Source organism: Hypomesus nipponensis, chromosome 14 (genome assembly GCF_054491055.1).
Source record: "Hypomesus nipponensis isolate SF chromosome 14, ASM5449105v1, whole genome shotgun sequence".
NCBI lineage: Eukaryota > Metazoa > Chordata > Actinopteri > Osmeriformes > Osmeridae > Hypomesus > Hypomesus nipponensis.
This window is the reverse complement of record NC_140374.1, coordinates 8,041,416-8,063,951: the sequence shown is the minus strand read 5'-3', so window position 1 is coordinate 8,063,951 and position 22,536 is coordinate 8,041,416. Positions and strand designations below refer to the sequence as shown.

General features: G+C 41.6%; 1 protein-coding gene and 1 pseudogene across 2 annotated transcripts; one reads left to right on the top strand and one right to left on the bottom strand.

Moving 5' to 3' along the window:
* The first annotated feature begins 14,611 nt into the window (after positions 1 to 14,611).
* Positions 14,612 to 18,080, top strand: LOC146258480 (uncharacterized; annotated as a pseudogene). Its single transcript, XR_014729690.1, has 6 exons — positions 14,612 to 14,773; positions 15,962 to 16,090; positions 16,203 to 16,396; positions 16,735 to 16,882; positions 16,983 to 17,206; positions 17,718 to 18,080. The product of XR_014729690.1 is annotated as an uncharacterized LOC146258480 (transcript).
* A 269-nt stretch (positions 18,081 to 18,349) lies between these two features.
* On the bottom strand, positions 18,350 to 20,722 carry LOC146258479 (uncharacterized). Its single transcript, XM_084671790.1, has 6 exons — positions 20,628 to 20,722; positions 20,147 to 20,392; positions 19,844 to 20,034; positions 19,650 to 19,740; positions 19,105 to 19,292; positions 18,350 to 18,867 (listed from the first exon to the last, which is right to left on the bottom strand). The coding sequence occupies exons 1-6, from the start codon at positions 20,720 to 20,722 to the stop codon at positions 18,677 to 18,679; spliced, it is 1,002 nt and encodes a 333-aa protein (XP_084527916.1). The 3' UTR covers positions 18,350 to 18,676.
* Between the last annotated feature and the right edge of the window lie 1,814 nt (positions 20,723 to 22,536).

Genomic DNA, 22,536 nt, shown 5'->3' with positions numbered 1-22,536 from the left:
TTGATTTATTAACCAAAAAAATATTGAGGCAATTTGGACATTTACATAAATACACTTCTTTCAGCCATTTTGTATTGCATTTCTTATTCAATTCAACCCTTTATAAAAACATGTATTCTACACATCTGTAACAAATTTCAAGTCGATTGGATCTATGGTTCATGAGGAGAAGGGTTTCGAAGGTTGTACCAAATTTGGACAGTACAAGAAAATTTAGGAGTCTAACAACATGGGTCCTTGAGGCTTTTTTGTTCCACATAAGGCATGTATACCAATTTTCAGGCATTTTGGAGTAATGGGGTGCTGGGGAAATCACGTAGACTTTGGGCGTGTTTTATAGCGCCACCTATGGGTGCACATGGACCACTAGCTGTCTGGGAGTAGTTAGTGACATGTTGTATCATTGGGCCAAATGGGAAAAAATCGGGTCCAGGACTTTTTGAGCTATTGGGCCATTTAGCGGAGAAATATAATAATAAATATAGCTGCAAGCAGCGATGCGGGTTCCTCCTCAAAATGGCAAAATATTATAAAAATGTACAATGTAGAAGCAAAACGATTTCATGTTTGGCCAGCAACAATAGGCTGAATGGGGTTTTGAACTCATGAGTGTAAGGTTACAAGTCAGTCTCTCTATCCTCTCTGCTACATACCAACTGTTGGGAACCATGAGTGATGTCTGAGAAGTCTTGTGCAGTTGTCTCACGTTGGCAACAAATCAAACAAAACCTACTATATTCAACCGTGTTGGTTAAACAGTACTAACTAGTTCATTCACTGTGTTAATGAAATGCACTCCACGGCTACAAGCTAGCTAACGCTATACACGAGTCATTAACTTAATCATGCAAGCCCAGGTAACGAAACAATTGAGACCCATTCCCTTTTGACTACAATACCTCTGCTGTTAAGACTGTTTAAGAAATGTTGCAACAGGCTACAGTCTGAATCACGGATATAGCTCTATGACATAAGTTACAATCAGGGGGTAAATTGGGGTTTGATATATCGGGGGGCTCTGTGGTTTCTGGGTTTCGATGGCACATGTGTATGCAAAGCCTACTAAACAGGTATCCTACTCAGTTTAATGACTAACGCAGACTACCTAACTCACTACCCTTCGAATACATTTGTATAGTACTACTATGTGCCTCTTTCAATTATATCTTTAACATATGAAACGTTGAGATTGTATCATCTTGCGGAAAAAACATGAAAAACTGAACCTAACAACAGCTAGGCTAGGCTAGCTCATAACAGTTCTCGTTCTCGCCAAACGGTTAGTGTCTACTGAAATTATTACCAAACTTAACTTTACGCTAGTAGCCTAACAAACTAATTCACTGTTGACTATATATATATAATATATTTAAGTTGTATGCATAATTTGTGATGACTGACTTTGATTTAGTAGTTGCTTCTCTTAGATGCTTGTTTGCCTTCATACCTCGTGGCAGAAAATAACCGGAAATGACCAGGCTTCACACCTGTTTTTAGGTCACTTAATGATTTAATCATAGACATTCTTTATTATGTCTATGGATTTAATGGCCAGACATGGTAAAACAACAAAACTTTATTATTCATCAAATGCATACATTACATTTTTCTTTGGCATGTGGCAGCACAGTAAGAAAAAAGGCAGTAAACACATAACTGACAGCACACTAGCCTATAATACCAACAGTAGACTACATAGTAAATGGCAAACCAAAAGGGTAGACAAGCAACAAGTGAAACCAACAATCAATTGTGTTTACTTTCTATAGAGCAAGCAAATCATGACTTTTATAGTTTATATAACATTTAAGTAAATTGCATACCTTTGAAAAGACTGACTTATTGTCTGTTCTAAACAAGAAATGTTAATCTTTCCATCAATCAAGCTGTTGTGGTGAATACATACTTTCTAGAAAGTTTCTGAGAAAACTGTAGCCTTGTGTTTTGATACTTTGTGCTAATAATATGAACAAGACACTGATGTGTGCAGGTGGCTACAGCTGTATCTCCATGTATAAAAACCCTGTCTCTGGAGAATGTTTCATCAGATGCCGACAGACTACACAATGTACGCTGTGTGTCAGGTCCTTTCTGCAAAAAGCTATATTCAATAAATACTTACTACATTCTAGCAGCTTTGGGTGTATTCATTCTCAAATGTCCACCGCAATTGTCAATACCCCTGAGCCATAGCAACTACCATGTAAAAGGAAAACTTGACAGTTAAATGAAAAAAGAGCCAGATTTAGCTATTGTGTAGGAATCCCCTCAGAATGAAACATTACCGTTACTATTTTGACTATACAGCTAGTCATACTGTGGTGTACCTGGACACCTGTTTAACTAAATAAATAATAAGTATCACAAAGACTTGAGGCAATGTGGACATTTACATAAATACTCCCCTTTCGGCCATTTTGTATTGTACTGTCTGTCTGGAGGGCTGGCAGGCAGTGGCAAGCAGAGCCTGCAGGCAGGCAGAGCAGGCCAGCTGGATGAAGCCATCCTGGGGTCAGGGCTGAAGAGAAGCTGTCCAGCTAGAGAGGGGTAGTCCAGCAAGGGGTCTGTGTTGCTCACAGCATCCTCTGTTGTATCCTGATAGATAGATCTTTATTTGTCATTGTCACAGGTACAACAAAATTAAAGTGCTTCCAGTCAGTGCAACATTCATTGGCCTAAAAATCAATAAAAGGATCAAATTACTAAAGTACTAAAATTACAAAAAATAAACAACAATAACTAATACATCTGAATAAATATACCTGCGACAGTACCATAAACAACACACCCATGTCATACATCCACAGTCATCACATAAAACATAACATGAAATTGTGCACATTCTTTTTTGGCAGCATTGACAGTGGTTATTGCAGTTGGATAAAAACTGTGTTTGAGTCTGTTTGTCCTTGCCTTGATTAGTCTGCCTGACGGCAACATTTCAAACAGGGAGTGCCCAGGATGTGAGGTGTCTTTTATGATGTTCTAGGCTCTTTTGAGACAACGGGATCTGTGTAGGTCTCCCAGTGCGGGGAGAGGGCAGCCAACAATCTTTTGAGTGGTGTTGATGACCCTCTGGAGCATTTTCCTCTGAGCCACTGTACAGCTGGTATACCAAATGCCTATGCAGTATGTGAGTATACTTTCAAAGGAGGCTCGGTAAAAGAACACCAGTAGTCTTTGTGTGATGTTATTCCTCAATTCCTGAGTATTCTCAGGAAGGACAGTCTCTGTTGGGCCTTTTTCATCAGCTCAGAGGTGTCCACACTCCAGGATAGGCTGTCCTGTATGTGGACCCCGAGGAAGCAAAAGTCTGCCACCCTTTCCACACTGATCCGGCTGATGGTCAATGGTGTGATCTCGGTCTTCTTTCTCCTGTAGTCTATTAAGAGTTATTTTGTCTTTGCAGTGTTAAGGAGAAGGATGTTGGCCGTGCTCCAATTCGACAGCCGCTCCACTTCTTCTCTGTAGGCGGGCTCGTCCCCCCCAGAGATAAACCCCACCACTGTGGTGTCATCTGCAAACTTTACTATGGTGTTACTGTGATGGACAGGGGTGCAGTCGTGTGTGTGTAGAGGAAGTAGAGCAGGGGACTGAGCACACAGCCCCGGGGGGAGCCAGTGCTGAGGCTAAGGGCTGTGGATGTGTGATGGCCCACTCTGACTGTCTGCGGCCAGAGAGGAAGCCGCTGATCTACCTGCATGTGGTATAAGGGAGCCCGAGGTCCCCCAGCTTAATCACCAGCTTGTGTGGGAGGATGGTGTTGTGTCCTGTGGATCTGTTCGCTCTGTAGGCAAACTGGTGGGGGTAAAGGCTGCGGGGCATCCTCTGTTACACTCCGTATTTTATGTTGAGCAGGCCTCTGCATGACCCTCCAGACCTGTAAAAGTGAAGAAAAGATCCATGTCAGTTGTGAAAAATGAAGCTTTTTACATCTACACTTGACATAAACTACAGTTTTAACTGTGAAATGCAATGGTATTACTTGAACTTAAATCCAAATGTGTTGAACTGATGAAGACCCGGCCATGCAAAGTCACTCCAAACATTTGGCTCGATTCCAGGCTCTAGCAAGAGTATTTAGCTCTAAACTGGTCAATATACACATCTGACCAAAGACCAACTCGCCCTTTGCCTGTAAACAGTGATTCTGACTGTCAGAGACCTTTAAATATGCTGAGCGAGTGAAACTAACCTGGCTAACGTAGGTCGCTTTCTCAGGAAAATGACATATGAAATAGGCTTGTTTTGAAAGATCATATATACTGGCTATCTTCAGCAGACTCTTGTCTACAAAAAGCAGCCCTCCCTGATGTTTTAGGAGTAAAATTGAGTGAACTACAATATCGTTTACACACTGCCAGTGAGTGAGTGAGCCGAGTCTGTCACTGAGGCTAAGTCAAAACAATGTACCCCCGGGACGCAGTCTCACTCCACTTGCAAGTTTTCCACAAATCACAAAAATAATCGGAGCATCTGGCTAAAAGCACAATTCCCACATCTCCTAAAGGCTGCCCTCCTTGACATTTTTGGTGTCGACCAAACTGTGAAATGGTGAACTTATGAACATGACGCGACCTGTCTCCCTGTCACATACGCATAGGCTTATTACAAAGACTTTCTCGACCCAAATCAAAATTCTGAGCCAACAGGTCTGTGGGGAATTGCTTGTTCTCCTAAAATCTGCCTTCCTCTAGCTTTTTGATGAATTCGCCGAGATGCTAACCTACATGATTAAGTAATTACACAGAGGGAAAAAGCTAGCTACTTTTCGAGTTTGGTTTCCGTCACTTCAAACGCACGATTTAAAGGTCTCAAAGTGCTCAAACCTTCACCATCATTCAAGAGTAGTGTACTCACGAACCCAATCATTGATTCTAGCTTAAAATGTGTAAAAATAGAACTTACCGAACGTGGCTGCCTCCAACACGGCTTTCAGGTGATTCCAGTTGAAAACAACAATGGCCGCCCAAAAATTATATTCGTAACGGCGAGCTGCGATTGGAAGCTAAATGAGGGTGAGGGGGGGGCTTTGTCAGCACACCATTTCCAGAAAGGATGTGTCTGCGTCTCGCCAAGCTCGCGCGTGTCAGTAGGTTGACCACCTGTTCCTCTTTGCGCTGTATAGCACAGCATTTTCAATATGCAACGTGCGGAACAAGGGTTGAAAATGCTGTGCGACACAACGCAAAGCGGAACAGGTGGTCACCCTAGTGTCAAGGGGCAGGATGAGTCTGTGAGAATTTGGAGCGCGCGCACAGTGGAGCAATTCAATTGAATTCAATCATATATTGACATACCAAGGTGAAATTGTTTATGGTACTTCAAAGTGATGTCGTCTTGAATCCTATTAGGTTTGAATAACAATCAGTCAAAATTATATTTGATTTATTAACACAAAGATATTGAGGCAATGTGGATATTTACATAAATACACTTCTTTCAGCCATTTTGTATTGCATTTCTTATTCCATGTCACCCTCTGTAAAGACATGTATTCTACACATCTGTAACTAATTTCAAGTCGATTGGGTCTATGGTTTATGAGTAGAAGGGTTTTGAAGGTTGTACCAAATTTGGACTGTACAGCTAAATCTATCATGGCGGACTTTATGGGTCCTTGAGGCTTTTTTGTGTTTTCAGGCATTTTGGAGTAATGGGGTGCTGGGGAAATCACGTAGACTTTGGGCGTGTTTTATAGCGCCACCTATGGGCGTACATGTGCCACTAGCCGTCTGGGAGTAATGAGTGACCTGTTGAATCATTGGGCCAGATTGGAAAAAATCGGGTCCAGGACTTTTTGAGCTATTGGGCCATTTAGCGGAGAAATATAATAATAACAGTACTAACAAAAACAATAGGTTTCCTAATTAACCCTAATTACAATAGGGTTCCTCCTGAGGGAGAAATCCTAATAATAAAACTAGAGAGCATACAAGTTCTGGGGAAATTGTGAGGGTGTGCTTGCGGCTGCCCCAGCTGCCCATACTCTCCTGGTGTTTACATATTTCAAAAAGCATTTAAGTGTATGACTACAGTTCTGACCATTGTGTTCCCTTGATAATAAGTTTGTAAAAATGACATGCATCACTCAGATGGAGGAGAGGTGATACTGGTTGGTTGGAAGAGAAGGAGGCCAAATGTAGCTCATGAAGATGCAGCGCTAGATAACTTATTAAATTGTAATCAGATATAAACAACTTGTTGGTTGCCCTATTATGTCCTATTATCCTCCTATCATCGCCCTATTATGTAATTTGAACGCCCTGAACGGCATCATTTGAGTAATGAGGGCAAGCGCAGGCTTATTGATTACTTAAAAAACGTTAAGTTTCATTATGCATGATAGAGGAGCCTAGTTAGAGAAGGATTTAGCAGTTTTATTATTAGAAGCCTATTTTATTAATAATTTTCAGAGTAACCTCAAACCTTTCTTTTGTTTCTTTGACCTTACATTTTCTTTGAGAGCTTAGTGGTCTCGGTTTAACATCATTATTTATAGCAACATCATTACCGGACACTGTTAGCTCGCAATGTGGACAAAGAATGCCCCTGCAACAAAGTTGTAACTTGGTAACAAGTAGCCAGCTAGAAACCGACCAGAAGTTTGTAGCCATATAAAGGCCTATATATATAGGCTACTTGATTTGGCTGCAAGATTTGCTGATTTTGAGTGTCCAAGATATGATGGATTCTGATCTGTGTCAACAGTCTAGCCATGTAGCTAAGGCTTGTCCGGGAAGAGTGGATTTTTTTTGTACGGCAAGTCTGGAAGATCAATTTAGGCTAGTGCTACTTGCCCCAATGCACTGGACAAGTTATTAAAACTCAAACAAAATAAAATGCAATGTTAGGCCTACTTCACGTTATGTGCCACTCATTACGTCTATCGATTTTATTTGAGCGAATTCTGCATCAGTAAAACCACCAACCCAAGATCTCTACAGACCAGCTAATTTCCTGCTCAACACTTCAACGGGGGCTTATTACTTGAAAGATGACTTAGGCTATTTACGGTCGTCTCAGTTACACTATGAGGGGTGGGAAATACTGTGATTTGCTTAAGAAGGCAAATGGCTAGTAAAACATAACATTTCATAATAATTTCAGTAAATCAAGCAGCGCTGCAAGACCTAGTGAAATGTATATCCTACAGCAAAGCAAGGCTGAAGCAGGCTGACATTAATTATTTTCATGAACAGACAAAGTTTTGACATTGACAAAGTTTAGGCTGTGGCAATAAAGTTCAGGTTAGTAGTCAGATACTTTCACCTATTGAAAAACTTTTGAGTAAGGGGAAAGCCGAACATGTTCCGTCGCCGTTTGACTTCCTAAACAGCTGTGGAGATGTTTTTGTTAGCTACTCATTAGTGTCTCGGGTAGGCTACAGCGTTGCAGTGAGCCGCCACACTGATATGAAACCACAGGTAATGGTCATTTCACCAACAAATCGTTTATTAATGTCAAAATAAATCCTACAACAAAAACGTATTTGTGAGGAATGTTTATTTCAACGATTAAAAACAGATGCATCATGACCACTGTAGTATGTGTTGCCCAAGCAACAGAGGCTAATGTCATGATGCTAATGCTTCAGTGAAATAGTAGACTACCGTTTCCGAAAGTAGATGTGGGCCTACTTACTTAATAAATATCAGCTAATTTTGTACATTACATTTCACAATTATGTTTCACATCACAAAGTAAAATGATTAAATATCACCCTGGCCTCTTTGTTTGTGGCGTTTCTGCAGCTGCCTTGCAGACTAGTATCCCCCAAGTTAACAGATGCGAAACTAATGTTCTGCTAGAGATAGTCACGCGAGTTTCGTGACGTTAGTGACTGTGGCTAGCAAGTTGGCCACCGTTAGCTTCACTTTTCGCCACAAAAACGTAATTTCTACTTAAACCGTGCAATGGAACGTAAATCCCAATACAACCAACGCAATCGCTACCGAGACGAACCTTTTGACATCGCCGTTGTCTATGTAGTCCAAATATTGAGGCATCCTTAGGGGGGCGAAAAGAAACAATAAATAATAAATAATATATATGTGAGATAACAATGGTTTGTGCTCGCCGAAGGCAAGCACACCCCAATTACTAACAAAAACAATAAGTTCCCTCCTACCGGAGGAACCCTAAATATGGCTGCAAGCAGCAATGCAGGTTCCTCTGCAAAATGGCAAAATATTAAATTTTTTACATTATATTTAGTCATTTAGCAGACGCTCTTATCCAGAGCGACTCATAGTAAGTACAGGGACATTCTCCCCGAGGCAAGTAGGGTGAAGTGCCTTGCCCAAGGACACAACGTCATGTGCACCGGACGGGAATCAAACTGGCAACCTTCAGATTACTAGCCCTGCTCTACCAGCTCAGCCACCTGATTACTAGCCCTGCTCTACCAGCTCAGCCACCTGACTCCAAAATATTATAAACATGTACACTGTAGAAGATCGAGAGCTGGACAACAAGAGAGCAAAACTACTTCATGTTTGGCCAATAACAGGCTGAATGGGGATTTGTCTCTCTATCCTCTCTGCTACACACCAACTGTTGAGATTGTATGAATAGAAAGGGTGGAGTAATAGCTTTGGTCAGCTTTGGGGCAACGGTTAACATTTCAAGGTAAAATTGCATGAAATTGTGCATGGTATTTCAGAATTATGTCATCCTGTTTAACTAAACAGATAATCAAAATTATGACAGGCCAAAAGATAATTGCTGGATTCTAACCTACTACCTTATACTTTACAGGTCACCATCCCAGCCCATTGAGCTATTCTCAGTGTTAAATATTGTAACGTTCAGTTACTGTATAAAAAAGTAAGCTGTTTCTCCTGTGGTAGCCATTGTTACATTCGGCCAACGTTGAAACTGCTCTAATTGGGGTGTGCTTGCCTTCTGCGAGCACAAACCATTGTTATCTCACATATATTATTATTATTATTATTGTTTCTCTTCACACCCCTAAAACTCAGTCAATATTTGGACTACATAGACAACGCCTGTGTCAAAATGTTTGTCTTGGTCTCGATTGAGTTGCTTGTCTTGGGATTTACATTCCGTTGCACAGTTTAGGAGGTTACAACGTTTTTGTGGCGAAAAGTGCCTTGAGTCGACCAAGGGTAACTCTGTGCTAGCTATGTCACCACGTCAACACACGTTAGCAACGACGCATGGATACAAAGTGAAAGACTTTCTAGCTCGCAAATTGGAGCTTGGATTACGAGTGAAAAATACCACCCCCAAAAAATCACAACCATTTGGCTTTTTAGAGAAAGCGATTTTGAGTGGAACTGCAATCTCGGATTTTTCATTTAGATCTTTGAAAGTCTTTGAAATTTGAGCGAGTGCAGGTTGCCCGTGAGACTGCCTAGTCTTTTAGGCGGCAGCCATGCTAGAAAGCGTCATAGTAGTATTTTTGATGACGATCTGCGTCTGGTGACTATTTTCTTAATTTCGTACCAGGGTCAATTCTACATCCAAATGGGGCTTCCCAACGTTCTGCGGTCAATTATTTTCTGATAACAGACCGTTGCTATGAATAACAGACCGCTGTCAAGGAAAGGGGCCTTTTTGCTTCTGATTCACGTCTTTCGTAGTACTGCGCAAGTAGTCTGGTAACTTTTGAAACCCCAGCTACTCCATTGCTTAGCGACGTCAGCTGATTTGAAGCCTAAAGAATGTTCAGCGTCTATGAGGTTCAACGTCTTTGGCGAACTATTTCTCTGCTGATCAACACTAGGAATGGTAACAAATAAAATGTAAAAAGACACACTGTGTTAAGTAATTTTGTTGGCAAGTAGCCGTGTAACAAGCGGGATAATGTACAGAACGCCGGTCATTATCGGGGAAATAAGCCCCTTCAGGGCGAAACAAAACCCCTCCGCTTCGCATTATCCCTTACAAAAGAAACATTCTAATTTCCTGCACTTTCAAACAGTCAGTGGAGTGTGGATAGCAACGGCAGCTAGCTTGCCTTTAGCAAACTGTTTTGAATTAGCCATGTCCCCCTAAATTAATATAGAACGTATTTACGTTTTGGGTGGCTTATTTTCAGTTAGCAGACGATACTATTTGAATCACAATTCCAGCTGAAATACTGCCAGTGACAACTTTGTTACAGTAGCTTGTTTCAAAGGGGGTTCCTTGTTTCAAAGGGTGTCCTTAATGAATTATGCAATATGTAGGCTAAATGCTTGAAAATATAACTAGAAGGGAAAACGGACCCACCTGCAACTGAAGCAAGCAAGCACACCCTACAATTTCCCCAGAAATGTTACCCTCTCTAGTTAAATCATATTTTTACATACCAAGGTGAAATTGTTTGTGGTACTTCAGAATTATGTCATAATGTTGAACTAAACAGAATCAAAAAATTATGACAGGCCAAAAGTCTATGGCTGGATTCCAACCTACGACATTATACTTTACAGGTCACCATCCTAGCCCATTGAGCTATTTTCAGTATTGAATAGTGTCATGTTTAGTTACTGTATAAAAAGTAAGCTCCTTGGGTAACTCCTGTGGTAAGCATTGTTAGATTCAGCCAAAGTTAAAACAGCTTGTACATATCCTATAAAAACAATACACCCTTTTCAGCCCTTTTGTATTTGATTCAATTTCCTTAAGTACATTTTTTTAATACGTCAATGATACATCTGTTCAAAATGTTAAGTCAATTAGACCTTTGGTTCAAAAGAAGGTTTTCCAAAATTATCACTGTACAGGAAAATCCATCATGGCGGACCTTATGGGTCCTTGAGGCTTTTTGTTCCTTGTGAAAAATGAGGCATGCACACCAAGTTTCAGAAGACTTGGAGCGGGGTGGAAATGCCATCACTTTGAAAATTTGACTTTTGGGCGTGGCCTGTGGCGCCTCCTATGGTCTGATGTGGCCCATATTTGGTGTGGGGGTACCCACTTGGATGTAGTATCAAATGTGCCAAATTAGAAAATTTATGACCAGGGACTTTTTGAGATATTGGGGCGCAAGGAGAAAAATAATAATAATAAAAATAGTAATAATAACAGTAGGTTCCCTCCTACCGGAGGAAGCCTAAAAATAATATTCATACTAACAAAAACAATAGGTTCCCTCCTACCGGACCAACCCTAATAATACCAACAATTACAATAGTGTTCCTCCTGACGGAGGAATCCTAACAAGCTGACTTGTGCATGACCAACAACAATGTGATTTGCCAAACAGATGCTCACACAGACCTTCTCTGAGGAATTCTTGGAATTTGACTAGAACCACCCACTTGGTACTTTTCCCATTCGTGCTGCTGTTGTCTCTCTGCTTTCTCTCTGCTCTTTATGTATACTCTCTCAGTTCTCTCTTTCTGTTCTCTATCCACTCTCTGTTTTCTCTATACTCTCTTTTTCTGCTCACTCCCTCTCCCTGCTCTCTCTCATTCAACTCTCAGCTCTCTCTCTGGTCCCACTCCACTCTCCATCTACTCACTCTCTCTGCTCTCTCTCTCGCCTCTTTGTCTGCCTGGTTGACCGCCTGCTTTACCGCCTGGTCGATCGCTTATAGGAAGGCATTCATCGCTAAGGAAGTGCTGAAATCATGCGAACAGCTCCATTTGGTTGACTGGGGGAGGATGAGAGGAGAGGAGGGAAGGAGGCAAGTGAATGGAGGAGGAGAAGAGGGGAGGGAAAAGAGAATGAAGGAGGAGAGGGGTGTGAGCGTGGGCAGGGGCGCCGCCAGGAACTTCGGGCCCCATGGCAAAAATTCCCCCCCTTTTTTGTGACAAAAAGTGCCTTTTGTCGCCAAAGGGAATCAGTGCAAGCCCAACGTCACAACGTCAGCATACGTTAGCAACCACGCATAACTACAACGTGCATAGATGTAGTAAGACTGTTGCATAGTGCTGCTGGCATCATCATACATTTTAGTAATTCAAGACTTGCATGTACAGTAAGTAATTTCACATTAAATAATGTATTTACATTTACATTTATTCATTTAGCAGACGCTTTTATCCAAAGCGACTTCCAAGAGAGAGCTTTACAAAAGAGCATAGGTCACTGATCATAACAACGAGACTGTCCCAAATATTGCAAGTAGCCAAAAACATGAAGCATACATTGTGAAAAGCTAAACAAGTGCCAAAAGGGAAGACCCAAAAGAGCATGCAGTTATACAAGTTACAAATTAAAACAACATGAACAACACAAAAGTGCAGGACTGTACCTGTAGAAGAACAATCAACAGTAAAATATTACACAGCGAGTACAAGACTTAGCTTCGTTATATCTAACCTAAAAGAGCAATGAGTCACTTTAATAAGAGTCATTGTGATCCTGGAGGAAACTAACTAACAAGTCCAGCCAAGCATTCTTAAGTGCCGTTGTAGTCCCGGAACAAGTGCGTCTTGAGCCTTTTCTTGAAGGTGGGGAGACAGTCAGTGTCCCTGATAGAGGTGGGGAGCTGGTTCCACCATTGGGGGGCCAGGCAGGAGAAGAGCTTGTGTTGGGACCGGGCAGTCTTGAGCGGTGGGACCACCAAGCGGTTGTCTGAAAAAGACCGTAGGTGACGGGTGGGGGTGTAAGGCTGCAGGAGAGACTTGATGTAGACGGGTGCAGTCCCGTTCACTGCTCGGAAGGTCAGTACCAGGGTCTTGAATCTGATACGGGCGTTGATAGGTAGCCAGTGGAGAGAGATGAGGAGCGGGGTAACATGGGAGCGTCTGGGTAGATTGTAGACCAGGCGGGCCGCTGCGTTCTGAATCCTCTGAAGAGGGCGGATTGCACATGCTGGGAGACCAGCGAGCAGCGAGTTGCAGTAGTCCAACTTGGAGAGGACCAGTGCTTGGACTAGCAGCTGGGTGGAGTGCTCAGACAGGTATCTCCTGATCTTCCGGATGTTGTAGAGGGTAAATCTACAAGACCGGGAGACTGCGGCGATGTGGGCCGTGAGGGAGAGCTCGTCATCCATGGTAACCCCAAGGTTCCTGGCAGAGGATGAGGGGGTCACCGTCGCAGATCCCAGGGTGATTGACAGATCGTGGGAGATGGAGGGTTTAGCTGGGATGATGAGAAGTTTAGTTTTGGCGAGGTTCAGCTGGAGGTGGTGCTCGGTCATCCAGGCGGAGATGTCTGCGAGGCAGGCTTCAATCCTAGCTGAGATCCCCGGATCAGTCGGGGGGAACGACAGGTACAGCTGGGTGTCGTCGGCGTAGCAGTGGTAGGAGAAGCCATGGGAGGTGATGATTGGTCCGAGTGAGGTGGTGTACAGAGAGAAGAGGAGGGGTCCAAGGACGGAGCCCTGTGGGACACCGATGGAGAGCTGGTGAGGGTCAGACAGTTTGCCTCCCCAGGAGAGCAGTGCCAGTGATGCCCATCTCAGAAAGTCTGGAGAGCAGGATCTGGTGGTTGACCGTGTCAAACGCTGCAGAAAGGTCCAGCAGAATGATGACGGATGACCTCGAAGCCGCTCTGGCAGACTGGAGGGCAGTGGTGACTGAAAGGAGGGCAGTCTCTGTGGAGTGGCCGGTCTTGAAGCCCGATTGGTTGGGGTCAAGCAGGTTGTTCTGAGAGAGAAAGTTAGACAGTTGGTTAGATACAGCACGTTCAATTGTTTTAGAAAAGAAGGGTAGCAGTGATACTGGTCTGTAGTTCTGGAGGACAGCAGGGTTAAGGGAGGGTTTTTTAAGTAGAGGGGTAACTCTGGCCTGTTTGAAGGCAGAGGGGAAGGTGCCAGAGGTAAGAGAGAAGTTTAAGACATGGAGCAGAAAAGTTATGATAGAGGGGGAGATGGTTTGAAAGAGAGGGGAGGGGACAGGATCAAGGGGGCAGGAGGTGGGGCGATGAGAGAGAATGAGGTCAGAGAGCTCTGACTCGGACAGGGGGGAGAAAGAGTTTAGACATTTAAACTCAAGCTTGTGTGGTGTGTCGCTGTCTTCAATGCCACAGCCTAAACTTGATGTCAAAACATAGGTTTTTCATTTCCGGCGCATTCAAACAATCCCTTTAAATTTGGCTAGCAACAGCATCTAGTCTAGCTTAGCACAATTTACCAAGGTCAGCTTCTCCACCGTGCAGGGCTCTAGTCTAAGATCAAATGGTCGTATTTGGCATTACTGACAATGATTGCTTCCAGCAAACTTCTTTTGAATTAGCCATTTCCCAATAAATAAATGTCAAACATATTTTCAGTTACCAGATGGTACTCTTTCAAACGCTTTTTTATCGAATACTGCCGGTGACAACGTTGTTAGAATAGCTTGTTCAAGGGGGTTCAGCTTGTTTCAAAGGTGGTGGTGATGACACTGTAGCCAGCTAACAAAATGACGTCCCTTGTTTGCTGGGTAGCTAGATAGCCTAGGTTATATGGACATTAATGCTCAAACATGGAAATCGGTCATTAAAATTGTGTATGGAAATCTTCTTTCTCAATTTTGCGTAGATTTTTGTGTTGTGACCCGGAAGCCATAGTAATAGGTTACGCCTCTTTTTAGGAGTTGGCGGTGTATTCGATTGTAGGCTTTTTGGAGCCATACTTTTGAGTATTTTATTATAATTTGGAGACGGACATAAACAAAATGTCTTTCACGAGCATGCAGGTTTTATTTCAGAAAACAGACAACATGGAATGTCTTGTGGTGATATCGTCGCTGCGTTATGTACCCAGTTTGGAACTACACAGGGTTTTTCAGAGAGGAATGTTCGGAGACGGTGTGCTGATCAGGGGCTTGTCAGGGACTTCTGCCCTGATAGCCAACTTGAAGTTGAAGTCGCTGAAGGTATTACCAAGGTAGGTTTTAGGTTTTCAGCCACATTTTTTTTAGTGCTGTCAAACGATTAAAATATTTAATCGCGATTAATCGCATTAATATCATAGTTAACTCGCGATTAATCACAATTAATCGCACATTTTTATCTATTCTAAATGTCCCTGATTTCTTTTTGTCCCAATCTTTTTTCAAATTTTAATGCTCTTATCAACATAGAAAAGTGGTTCGGATTGCTTTGTGCACATTTTTTTTTCATTGAAAACAACATTGCAATCGCCTGGCTTTGACGAGGGGGCAGAGAATTTGCATCAGCTGTGTGCTTGGCCATCAAGTGGTATTTCAAACTGGACGTGCTGCGATGATAGCTCAGTTTACAACGACAAAACACACAGATCACTGGTCTTGTCAATAGAACCATTTGGCAACTTTTTAAAAGCAAACTTTCCATTCAGAATCTTATTGGCATCCATTTCGGCATCTCGCGCTCGTCATCCACTCAAAACGTAACGTTAGCCTACTACCAGAGAATGTCTAATATCCGTAAACGGGCTCTGCTACTACTCTTTAGCCAGCTCGCAAGCCAAACGAGTGTTTGGCGTGCCTGTGGTTTTTTTCCGGTCTAGCTAGATCCGGTGTGGTGTTGTAGTTTTTCTAACGTCGGTAGTTGTTGCAACAGCATGTGAAAAAAACTACAAAGTTTGCTAGGCCAAAAAGAGCGTTAATCGCGCGATAAAATAATTGACGCCGTTAATTTGGGTTTGCGTTAAAGCCGTTAATAAAGCGTTAAACTGACAGCACTAATTTTTTTGCCTTTATTTGAGTGCAAAATAGTTGATTTACTGTATGTAAAAGAAACGTAACTGTTTTTCAATTGGTAAAACCTTGTCTAGTTAAGGTGATTTCTTTGTCTCTTAATTTTTCAACCCAACCCTACGTTTCTTAGCCTGGTTTTCCATCGTTATTCTTCTCCCGGTGCCCCCGATGGCCAGTCCGCTACTGCGGAGCTGTGCCACAATGGTGGGGTCACACCATTAAGTCACATCATTTTTAATTCTCGTGCTGTCAGGGGGTGCAGCTGCAGCACCCCTAGTTCCTGCGGCCATACAGACCTGTTCCCACTGCAAAAAAAAAAATCCTAGAGGAAACACTGAACTATATATATATATTTCTATTTATTTATACCAAACATAATTCCCCCCCCCCCCCAGACTGGATCATCTTTTGGTCGAAAAATGATGACTGGATATCTATCTGCAAAAGGGGTTAAAGCTTCTGAGGGCAGAGTGGGCAATGTGATGAGGAGTCTTCATCAACCCTACCACGTTGCAAGACAGCAGGTAAGGTCAGCTAGCATTGTTTTTCTGCATTTCAATAGAACATAGGTGTTGAGATTCTAATCATACGAATGAAAGATTATTGATTATAATAATGTAATCCCTTATATTTTAGGGTGCCCGGAATCTGAACCCCATACCCTACAATGCAGAATACATGGGTCACAAACTGCATGTAGATCAGAATGAGAAACTGGTTATGTTTGGAGTGACCCATTTGATGGCTATCGATGGTTTCAGCAAGAAGGTGGTTGGTCACTCCACCATGCCAATAAAGAACAACATCGTCATTTATGAGGAAGTATACCTGTAAAATAACTTTGCTAGTGCTAGTAGTACTAGTGGTTCCCAGACCTTTAAGGTGGAACCCAAAGTTGGCTCCTTAGGACCCAAACTTGAAAAAGTACAATACATCAATAAAAAGGTTAAAGGTTAAAACCTAGATTTGTAATATGAAAATAATTAATTAGGCAAAAAACACTTTCTTCTCTCTTCCACAGTCTCTTTGTTTATTTTCCAGTTTTACTATCATTGATATCATTCCAATTTTGACAAAATCCATGTTTTTTTATAGTCACTTTAGCTGACTATGGCTAAGACTAATACTGTTTATGTATATTTTATGTTTGTCTGTGATTTATCCTCAGACCTGCTGTGCTTTCTTATGGACTATGGGACCAGGTCAGAGTTGACTGTGGGAAAGAGTTTTATCTGGCTTTATTCAACCAGGAAAAGCTGGCAGAACATAGACACAATCCTCAAAGGCAGCCCTACATTCAGACAACTTCTACAAGGGTGAAATAAATGTGTTGTTTAAAATGAATACTGGTTTTGCAATTAAGGTGTATTTCTAATGAGGGCAGGCAGACTGACACTATCCTTGAAACCTGCACAGGACCATGTGATAGAGAGAATGTGGTCGGAGGTGAATGCCCGAGTCAACTACCCTTTGAAGACAGCTTTGGTACAGCTGGTGGACCAGGAGGAACTGGACATGGAGGACAACACATCCAGGTATTGTGTGTCAAACCTGACATGCCAGATGGCTAGGATTGGCATCACAAATGTCGCAGAGTCATGGAATGCACACAGGATCCCAGGTATGATTAATTTCATTTTGTTGGCTGCATTACAAGCATGACTTGCTAATTAAGCAGTGTATATTTCAATCTGAATTGGATTCACAAATGTGTAGCTCAAATTACACTGCTAATCCAGTACTGACTGAAATCCACAGTAGAGGGGCAGATTCCATTTGTAAAACATATTAGTTAGACCTAAGATTTGACGTTGACAACATTTTTGCAATTTTAGCTGACTACTACAGGATTGGAGTTGAATCCTCAGTGCAGACATTCATCTTTAATTTGATGGTATCTACATTTATATCAGGTGATGTTTTAGGAATGACCACCATCTGAATGAATTTCAGATGGTCATTCCTACAACATTCACGCAACCACCCCGGAGCACTAAACTCATGGTACAAAATCATAAATACATTTGCCATTTGTAAATCTTGGCTGTATATCTTGGTTGTAAATCTGTTCCAGACAGTGACTGCAAGTACCCTCAAATTAAAGCTGAAAGTCTGCACTTTAAGTTAATATTCATTGTTGTCAACTCGAAGGGGAATACCAAATGAACTGGCTAAAAAAGGTTGTCCTGCCAAACTTCCTGAGGACCTTCTGCCTGTTGGTGCTGTTGCAGCTGACCTGTATCAGCAGGAAATGGGATCAGCCTTGAAAAGGGAATCTATTTTTGGATGTGATCCTTTCCCCTCTGAAGAAGCCCAACAATGAACTGAAACTGAGTTTGGTTCTCTCTTTGACTTATTATCACTATACCAAAATGTGGTTAACCATAACTATGGCCCTTTTAAAAATGCAGTTAGGTCTCTTATTGATATCACCAGAAAATATGTGTGACCTGTTACACAGTGACCTGAAATGGTCAATAAAGAAGCAGTATACTTCCAAAAATAAAATGTATTACAGAGGAAACTGTAAAAGCTGTTTCAATTCACAACAATTTGGATAAATTGTACTTACAATCTTGTAACTCTGATTGCAATAAACATATAGTACTAACAATCTTCCAAGTATTTCAAGTCGTCTTTTTTATTTTTATGGTTCTGTAAACAAGTTGAACTTTTGCCTAAAAACTAAGCTAATCAGATTTACTGTAAATAATCTAACAGTTAACAGTATCAGTTAATCTGTTGAACTACTTTCTTGATTAACTGTTATTCTTAGGAGGTAAATTGCAGTTACCAGCTATTGCTCCATTCCATAACCTTCCATAAACCTCAAACAGGGTTTTAAACATTCTAACATCCAAGCAAACAAGCTGATGTGATTAAAAAAAAATGTTAAAGCTTAGACTTAGTGTAAACCAGAGGTGGTTAGACATGTTCCTGGAAAGCTGCAGAGGTTGCAGGTTGTCATTCCAACCTAACACCACAAAAGCTGATTTCACTGACAATTTTCTGTTTGAGAAAACTGATCAATGAATCAACAGCTGTGGTGTTGCAGCCTCTGTAGCTTTCTGGTAACATGTTTGCCCATCCTTACTGAAACAATTATACAGTTACTCCGTTTGTCTCTCCTTGAAAAAAGACAAGGCAGCAGAGAGACCCTTAACCTGGTGTATCTTACAGTCAAAGTCTTCTGCTCTGCATTTCAGACAGTGATCTGCAGTTAACAGCCACTGCTCCACACATCTTCGACATCCAACCAGACAGTCACAACATGTGGAAAACATCGGCTCTGCCATTACAGCTGCAAGGGATTAAAAAAATTGTTGCAGAAAATGACATTTAATAGTTACTTTCAATATAGAATAAGGAAATTAACTGTAGGCTATCAGAATCAGAATTGTGTTTAATCGCCAAGTGAGTGTTGAAGATGGCGGTGGACACCAGTGACAGCTGGTCAACGCAGAGCTTGAGGGTGGCAGATGGCTGTTTGTACTGTAGATTTACCTACTGTTACATATCTTACACATCTTACACGTACCTTTACAAACAAGACAGGTGAAGGCTTCCTTTATAGGGTGCAGACTGGCATCTGTGCTTTTGGTCTTTGCAAGCTCAGACAGCTGGTTTATTTTTAAAGTGATGTCTGGGAGGCTCTCGGCCACTTGCTTTAGTTGGTCAATTTTACTAATGACCTCTTGTAGACTCGAACTGTCGTCGTCCCTTCGACTTAAATGTATGAACAGAAAAGAAAGCTTTCAATATTTTTTTCAAATGGTACATATGAATAAATATCTTTCTGAATATTTTATAAATGTTTATTTTACTCTGTAAAAGTGTCAACCTATGACACATTATTAGTTTTTCTATTTTTACAATTCTGTTGGGTAAGTTGTCATAATTAAATCATGATGACTTCATTTATGATCATCACAAAAAAAAACAGACCAAATTGAGTTCAAATAATAATTATGCATATGAACTAATAAATCGAAAAGGTCACTGGCACACAATGTAACTCAACCTCAATAAAGACACTTTTTTTCTTCATATATGAGTTTGCCTACACATCAAATGTTGTATTACCTTGCTTTAGCTCTTCCATTTTTGAACTCCTCAAAGTCATATTCAGGGATGGCATAGATTTTTCTGGAGTTTTGTTTCCAGAAATGGGAACCTTAGGAGTCAGACAACATTAACTTCCCTAATTTTTTTGAAATCAACATTATTGTAAAAAGAAACAAACAAATTAGAAGCAAGTTTCTGATCATACAACTTACTTCTTGTGCCCTCTGAGTTCACTATTTCATTTCCTTGGCTGTCGGTCAGGGTAAGTGGCTCATCACAGCTCAAGGCATCCTTCACCTTTGCTGTTATTTGTTCAACAGTTGCATCCGCTTCCAAAAAGCGAATGACCACTGTCCTCGAAGTACTGAGCTTGTCATTAACAATTTCGCCAATATGGATTGACCTGGGGATAAACCAGACTGTCTAAAGATCACACCTATGTGCCTAAAATGATATTCATATATTATAGGATGATATTTTAGCAGCAGAAATCAGTTGCATTTTTAATAAGTAACCTTTGGAACGATCTTGCTTGGAACAGGCCGCTAGCTCGTGGAGTTCCAGCTCGTGGTGGTGTTTCAGTGGAAGCAGAAGGAGGTGTGAGTCGGTGGGCGAAGGCAAAAGGAACACCAGCAGTGGGTGAGAGCTGATCTGGATCTCCGTGGACCTCATAATGACCGCGATGAATAAGTTTTAGTGTGCAAAAACGTCCTTTTGTCTCAGGAAATATTGCAGTGTTTGCATCATCTGTGATGTACAGACTATTGCAATTGACCAGTTTAAGTGGATTGAATGAAAAATACCATGAAAGATAAAACAAACATTGTAATTAAATCGTAAAAAGACTAATGCTAATCCCCCTGTACTGATAAAACATGTTCCCGCGGCTATGCTAACATTAGAATGACATGCCACCAAGCTAACCAAGGCGCTGTGAACTGTTTGAGCATTTTTTTTGCAATGCATAAAAGTGTCAATTATAAGTTGAACAATGACAGCACCTGAAAAATCCTGCAAATCTTGTCTGCCAACATATCATCTTCTTTCAGTGTCACCTGTTTGGGTCCTCGAAAAAGCACGAAACTTTCCATTGCCGTTTCCATTATCGTTCCACACTGACTGACTAACTGACTAAACAGCCGCGCGCCCTCTGCTGACATGCTGGTGGGAGCAACTTCCGGGTCACAACACAAAAATCTACGCAAAATTGAGAAAGAAGATTTCCACACACAATTTTTATGACCGATTTCCATGTTTGAGCACATCAGAGCAAATCAGAAAACGGGTCGTTTTCCGTTTTCTATTATCAAAACAAAAAACGGAAAATGGGTCGATTTCCGTTTTTTTGTTTTCCTATTTCTAAATGGTAATCGGGGAACAGCTTGATTCCCTATTTTGGTTTACTAATTTTAAAACGAAAATCCATTGGTCGCAAAGTACACGGACCCTTTTGTCTATCCTCTCTTTCTTTTTTCTCTGATCTTTTCCGAAACCCTGATTTGTTTTTACGGCTCGACATTCTAGCGACTAACACATCTACTGACTGCAACTTAAAGGTGACATGACATGCTGTTTTTGGATGCTTTTATATAGGCCTTAGTGGTCCTCTAATACTGTATCTGAAGTCTCTTTCCCGAAATTCAGCCATGGTGCAGAATTATAGCCACTACAAGCCACTCTGATCACCCTGGTTTGCAGAGGTGCACACTCAGTCATTTCAATGAGGAGAAAGGCGGATATCGCGCGTGCCATAACACCAACAGCAGAACGGTTATCCAAATAACAAAGAAGTGTACAACACTCGCGTTACAGCATTTGTATTCACACACACTTGATGCCATCTACCTTTACTTTAGGAACAGTAACTCAGCTGTTGGCTGCAGAGCTAATGTTACAGCCACATTCTAAGGGTAGCAAGCTAGGTAACCATATACAGTAAAGCAACAAAATGATATAGCGTTAGTTAACTTACTTGTCCAAGGTTTGTAGCTTGACCAAGGAGATTTAGTAATGATCCAGAAAGGCCAGCTTTGTGTTGGCTCAAGTTGAGGAAACAGTAGTGGCTGAAATGTTTGGCGCAGACATACAACACTTTGGGAAGTTGTGTTGGAGCATTTCCAGCGAAAATAAAGTTGAGATATTGGTTGTGCAGTGGCTCGGATGAAGGAATTAAATAAAGATTTGTGCTTGCATTTGTACATCCAAGCACTGAGCAACTGTTATGCTTCGTTTGTTTGCTCGCCATGATGTCTCTCCAGGAAAAAATGATATGGCACTCGCCCTTGCACGGTGGTAGTTCGGTTTTCATGGGCGGGCCAGATGATCTGGGCGGGCAAAGCAGAGAGAGGGGAGGTAACCTTGCTCCTATCTACGTCACTAGGAGGAGATTTTCAAACAGAGCAATTGAGCCTTCATTTTGTCAAAGGCGGAGAAGAACACGCAGTGCTTGGTTTAGACTTATCGAAAATTCTAGCCACTGGGGGACCAAAGGCAGGCTAGGGGAACTCATATTAATGTTAAATAACCTCATAAAATGAAGTTTTCATGTCATGTCACCTTTAACACCGTCACCGATAAGTGCGCTAAGGCAGGATCAAACCATTTCATGCAGATACAGGGGGATGGTCGGTCAATATGGATGTTTACTTTTTGGTCAATAGGGATATTTAACCTTTATTGCCAAACACAAGTAAAAACAAAGAGATCATTCATTGTATTATTATACTTTAAATGTATTATATACTTGATGATGGTTTATATAATATAATATTACTTTTTGCCTATTTTTTGGGGCCCCTGTCAGTCAGGGGCCCTTAGAATCGTCCTAACTTTTCCCCCCTATACGGCGCCCCTGAGCGTGGGTGATTGGAGGTGACTGCAGAGGCACTGGGGTTCCCTGGAGGAT

Bases quoted from the DNA above. Each gene is read 5' to 3' on its own strand.
- LOC146258479 (XM_084671790.1), bottom strand. From the start codon at position 20,722: ATGGAAAGTTTCGTGCTTTTTCGAGGACCCAAACAGGTGACACTGAAA. The intron at 20,393-20,627 runs GTCATTGTTCAA...CAATTGCAATAG, and splicing joins TGCAGGATTTTTCAGGTGCT to TCTGTACATCACAGATGATG. The intron at 20,035-20,146 runs GTTACTTATTAA...GTTTATCCCCAG, and splicing joins CAAGCAAGATCGTTCCAAAG to GTCAATCCATATTGGCGAAA.